This window comes from Charadrius vociferus, unplaced genomic scaffold (assembly GCF_000708025.1).
Source record: "Charadrius vociferus isolate BGI_N301 unplaced genomic scaffold, ASM70802v2 scaffold259, whole genome shotgun sequence".
NCBI lineage: Eukaryota > Metazoa > Chordata > Aves > Charadriiformes > Charadriidae > Charadrius > Charadrius vociferus.
This window is the reverse complement of record NW_009661368.1, coordinates 282,226-288,017: the sequence shown is the minus strand read 5'-3', so window position 1 is coordinate 288,017 and position 5,792 is coordinate 282,226. Positions and strand designations below refer to the sequence as shown.

The 5,792-nt window shown below is 47.3% G+C and overlaps 1 protein-coding gene across 1 annotated transcript in view; it reads right to left on the bottom strand.

The window, feature by feature from the left end:
* The window catches only part of SLC9A8 (solute carrier family 9, subfamily A (NHE8, cation proton antiporter 8), member 8), a 32,859-nt gene extending 32,128 nt beyond the window's left edge, over positions 1 to 731 (bottom strand). Inside the window, exon 1 of the mRNA XM_009893482.1 lies at positions 669 to 731. Coding sequence (XP_009891784.1) covers positions 669 to 731 — 63 coding nt within the window. The remainder of the gene's footprint in view (positions 1 to 668) is intronic.
* Between the last annotated feature and the right edge of the window lie 5,061 nt (positions 732 to 5,792).

The following is a 5,792-nucleotide window of genomic DNA, read 5'->3' as shown; positions in this document are numbered from 1 at the left end:
GGGGGGGAGGTGTCACGTGAGTGCGGGGGCGGCAGCCCGCGCGCCGAGCAGCGAGCTGTCCGGCCGTTGCGTGGCGACGCCGCGTCGCGATGCGCGGGTGCTGCGGAGTGATGTCACCCGTCTCGCGCGGGCCGGCGGAGGTCTGCAGCCGCCATCACCGAGCGCTTCCTTGTCCCTCAGCCAGCGCTGTCTGCGCCATGTCCCCCAGACACCATCCCCCAGCCCCTCCTTGTCCCTTAGTCGCCATGGCCTTGCACCTTCTCCTTCAGCAGCCATTGTCTGGTGACTCCTGCTTCAGCCACCATTGCCTGGCAGCTCCTTGTCCCTCAGCTGCAGCCACCCAGCGGCACCTTGTCCCTCGGTCATTGTTACTCGGCAGCTCCTTCCCCAACTCTATTGCCCGGCTCCTTTCCCCTCAGCAGCAGCTCCGTGCCCCTCGGCCGTCATTGCCTGGTGGCTCCTTAACTGCCATCACCCAAGCTCAGAAGTAACTCCTTGTGCTTCAGTGGAGACTGAGGTCGTGGTAGCACGGAGTTAGTGTTTCAGAGTGTACGCTGGGCACCTGGGTATAATGACTGCAAAAGCGTGCTGAAGCATCACATCAAAATACTCTCTGGTGCCTAAAATGGGGAAATGGATCCTGACTTTTTAAATAAGACATGTTCAACCTGCGGCTCCCCTAACCCTTTCCGCTGGCTGAGCCGACCCGGGTAAGCGCACAGCTGAGCCATGGTCGGCTTTCACTGCTCGACCACAGACTCAGAACATAGCTTTGCAGCAAAAAGAGCCAAATGAGCAGTTGTCCAGTTAACATCAAGCTGAATCAGAAAGCCACTGCCTCAAAATCAGTCTCAAAATGCTCTTGAATTAAAATATCGTCCAGTTGTCAGCCTTACCCGGTGTCAGGTTCAAATGCACTCTGGCACAGGCTGCTGCTGTGACTTGGGTCTCTAAACTCTCCCGCGCATTAGTTCTTACCTAGAAAATGGGGCTAATTAGCACCTCCCAGCTCACAAAGATAGTCATGGACATACATACATTCAGTCTCCGAAAGCCTGAGATGCAGGGGTGATGGACACTGTGAAAACAAATATTATGACAGCATCACATGCATTTCTGTTCATTTCTGGTTTGAATTCCTTAGGAAAAAAAGGGGATTTGTACAGACAGGCATATTGGTTTGCGTACCTCAGGTAATTTTGAAGGCTCTTTAGAATATCATCCATGGACTTTAATCAAAATGAAATTGTAGATTCATGGCACAGGCACACTGATACTCATGTGAACCGTTTACAGGAAAGTGAAAGCCATGAGCTTTAAAAAACACTGAGATTTGGTCAGCAGTTTTTCTTCTCTTTATGTCACAGGCGGGGCAAAGCTGGAGAAAGAATGTCTCATTTTCCGAAGTGATACTGAACCCACACCTCCTTCTTTGCTGTCATCTTCTGATGTGGTTTTGTCCTGACCTACCTAAGTAGTCTTATTACAGTTATAACTGAACATTTTTTTCCACACTGGCTAATTTCCGACAATCAGCAGTTTGCTAATCCCCATCTGCTTTAACTCATTCTCTCCATCCCAGTAGTGTTTGGGACAGTTTAGAGTGCAGGCTTCAGCTTAGGCACATGTGAAGTGGCGCACCTAAAGCTCACTGGTGCCAGTGAAAAATGGGGACAGCAGGTTGCAAGGTGGTCCCGAGGTGACGTACACATCTTACTCCATTTGGAAGCAGGGGGGACTGTGGGCCTCCAGCACATCAGAAGATCAGGCACTTTTCTGCTCTTTGATCTCAGTTTTCACAATGCTCTGGAGTGGAGGTTACGAACAACGCTTCATCCATAAATAATGAAGCTTGATCCAGAATGTGTTACACTTAAGCTGATGAAACACAAGAAATTTTCTTGTGAATGCTCTCTTCCTTTTTTGTGCAAAAATTGAAATTCAAAGTTTGCCAAGCCTTGGCCAATTTCAGTATTTGTGGAGGGCTCCAAATGTGCTCTGTCAAAGCCCCAGAGGGGTATGGAGGGTTGCATCAGTGTGAACAGAGACTGGTGCAGGTCACTCTAGATGGCTAGAAGCAGCTGGTTGCTAAAAGGTGAATTCTCAGTATTTCCCTTGACAACATCTCTAAAAAGAAATTGGTCTTATGCAAATTTGCATGTTCTGAGCTCATAATAACTTTGGGGGGTTTTCTTTTGCTTTTCTGGGAAGCCTAGTGAAAATGCAAGAAGTTAAATTGAAAGGGAGTGAGGGAGAGTGGGTGGGAATGTGGCAGAGAAGGGCAGTGGGGCCACATGCATCTCGCCTCCACGCAGTACAGCTCGTGCTGTGGGTCACACGACAGGAAGAAGCTCCCCTGCTGTGCAGCCCAGTCCTCCTCGCCCAGCCCTTATCCTGTCCACCTAGAAATCAGGGAAAAAATCGTTGAAAGGCTCCGGTCCAACTTGCTGCTCAAAGCAGGGCCAGTTTCAAAGTTAGAGGAGGTTGCTCAGGGTGTTGTCCAGAGAAATGTTTAAAGTCTCTAAGGATGGAGAGTCCCCATCTGCTCTGGGAGACCTGTCCCCGTGCTGGACCACTCTCAGGGTAAAGGACTTTTTCCCTGTTGTGCAGCTGGAAGCCCCCTTGTTGCACTTCATAATTGATGCCTCTTTTGTTGTGCAGCTGTGACAAGTCTGCTCCACCTCCCTGTAGCCTCCTTCCTCCTTATCTTATAGATGTGCCGATGCTGCTCTGGGTTAAAAGGAGTAGCTGCATCTGTCTGCGAGGGCAAATTTTCTTAAAAGCAAATCAGCAAATGGTGGAAAACATAGAGCCGTTGTGACTGGCAGTGTCGGTCAGGGAAAAGGGCATTGTTAGAATCCCATGTAATCTTCACCTGTTGAGATGCACTCGTGCAGTTGTCACCAGAGCGATGTTCAATTCTGAAGAAAGAAATTCAGAATAAAGACAATCTTAAAACGATCTTTCCTATTCACTCGAGTTTCGCTTGGCATGAAGAATAGGTCATCTGGCCTAAGAATGAAGGCCAGAAATTTTAGCTGTTTTGCCTTCTCTTTGCTTTTTCTTTGCTTTTGTTTTGTTTTGGGGTTTTTTGGTTTTGGCTTTGGCCTTGATTTTTTGGTTGTTTTTGTTCCTTAAATCTTTCAACTGGCATGATCAGGAAACTCCGCGCTTGTTTTGTTTTACTGGCCTTGTAGCTGTCATGTGCTCTTAATCATGAGAGACTGATGTAGAAAAGGGATGACGGCAGATGTAACTCTTCAGGATGTGAGCTGACCTTCTCCTCACTGTGCCTGCGGGCCCTGGCCAAAGGGGAACCACAGATGGGTGTTGGGGGCCATGGGAAGGGCTCAGGGAGGGACGTGGAATGAAAGAGGATTGAGCCGGGAAAGTAGAGGCCTGGGAACCTAGAGAAACACTAACCCAGCACTGAACCTCATAAAAGCCAGGATCTGAAGGGAGAAAAAAAGGAAAAGGGAAAAGGTAGAAGAAGGACAAGGATCCCAGGGACCCTTGTAGGAGGGAGGAGCATCAGAGCGGCTGGAGGGATCAAGGACTGCTGGGTCAAGCGACTGTGTGAGAACAGGAATCCCCAGGTACCAGGAGGTGCAGTTGATCAGTTACTGTGGTCTACCACATTTCCACTGAAATGAAGTGTCATCCCTCAGCGTAGTGCATGATGGGTGAAGCAACCACAGGTGATATCAAATTATAACGTCTAAAACGTTCTGTGTGAAGAGATGGTGATTTTCATGTCTCACCTCTGACTCATCAGCAGGAAATACCACTGCTTGTTTGACCTGTTGTTGCCACCGAGAAGGGGTAAGTCAGACTTAGTGCCACTGAGATAACTACTGAAGCAAACACCGGTCTAGCATCGCTGTACAGATGGTTTTTCAAGGATTTGGTTGCAACAGAGAGTAATCATTTTGGCAGGAGGGCTTTCAGCCTGCTTCTCACTTGTGGTTTTCTGATGCACAGCTACTGAGCATCTGTTGATTAATGTGTGCGCTGAATGTTGCTTTTAATAGATCCCAGGAATTTCACAGTTGTTTAAGCTCATCTAAGATGATGTGGCTGTAGGTAACATAGTGTTTAGTTTTAATTCTTAAATTATACAGAGCAGCCTAAATAGATAGCTATGTTGAACACTGAGGGCAGGCACAGATGAGTAAGTGACCAGCTGTAACCTTGTGCTGGGAAACGTAGGGGAAGGCACTAATTTACAGGCATAGGACTGTTCTCTCTTGCAAGTGAAGGCTGTGGGCTCTGAAGAGCAAGGGCAGGCCAAATTTTCTCTAGGGAGTGGGTTTAGCAGTTATGGCAGTCTTTGAGCTCGGACAGATCTGGGTTAGCTTTTCAGATTATCTATAAACACTGTGAGCTCAGGTGGGTTGAACAGTCACCCTTAATTCAAATCCTTCTGAAATAGTGAGCACTGGAGTTCCTCCTGCAGGTTGGGTCATTAGACAGTGGGAGGAGGCTGCCAGATGTTGTAGGAAGGTGGAAGTGTTTCACCTAGATTTACTGTAGAACTATCCTACAAGTACTTAAATATTCCAATCACCTCCATAGCTTGGTTTTATAGTACAAATAAAATGGCGTGGAGAGGGGTTCAGCTCTAAGCTCACCTGGAGCCAGATTCTGATTCTGGGATGGAATATGGCATTGGCCAAACAGCAAGATGAGCCTGGGATTTCAAAGGCATCCAGCAAAATCAGCAATATCAACAATACCAAAATCAGCAGTGGCCTTAGTGTTAGTATCCATAGGCTGTGTGTGAGGAAATGCCTACGGCTATGGCACTGAAGTGACAACAACTTAAACTGCTCACAGAAGACCTGCCTTTTGGGGGCTTCATCGTCCCCCAGCATCAGCTCCATCACAGCTCCTGAAGATGTTGGCAGGCTGGGATATGAACGCCAGGGAGCTGCATTGGCCCAAAAACAACCTCTGTGCAAAAAGATCATCTCCTCCTACTCCCTTCGCTCAATTTTCCTGCACTCCAATATAAGACTGAGAAAGGGAGAACTGATTGTACTTTAAAAGGAAGGATGAATGATCTTTGTTATCAAACTCAGGACATTTATTTATTATACAGGCGAAGGTTAAGCATGCCGCTAAGAAGGTTGGGAAAGAGTCAGCCGTGTAATTTGCTTGCTTTATTGCTTTTGGGCAGATGGGAAGGATTCTCTTAGGCTGACTGATGAAATGCTGAAAATTGTTTTAAACCCTTCAGTATATAGATTTGGGTTTATATCTTCTTAATGTGTCTTAGTACATATAGTGTCTTATTCTCTTGTCCTCTAGATATATGCAGTAGGCATACGCCTGTGTGCATACATATACACACGCTTATACGTATGAATATAAACAAATCTATAGAGAGACAAATTCCAGGCACGAGTTCTCAGCAGATAGTGTCTCTCCTGTTGCTTTGGTATTTGTTGTTTGAAACTATAGGATGCGTGGTTTGTTTGCTTTTCATTTCATGTTTTGTCTGCTTTTGACATGCTAAATCTGGCGTTTATCCAGGAGGAAGCAGTGACAGAGGGAAGCCCATTGCATGGCTGTAGTCAGTGCCCAGCAAGACACGCTGCTATAGCCGCTTGCCAGAGGTTGTGATCTGCCTGAAAAGCAAACAAATGGGATCAGACCTTGGGAACAGGGACCCAAAGGGCAGCAGGAGGGAGTATTCCCAAGGATGCTGTTGTGTCACCTGCTGGTACTGCTAGTCAAGTGGCTGAATACATGGGCTGAGGAGACTGAACTCCCCCCTTGCCATGGACATT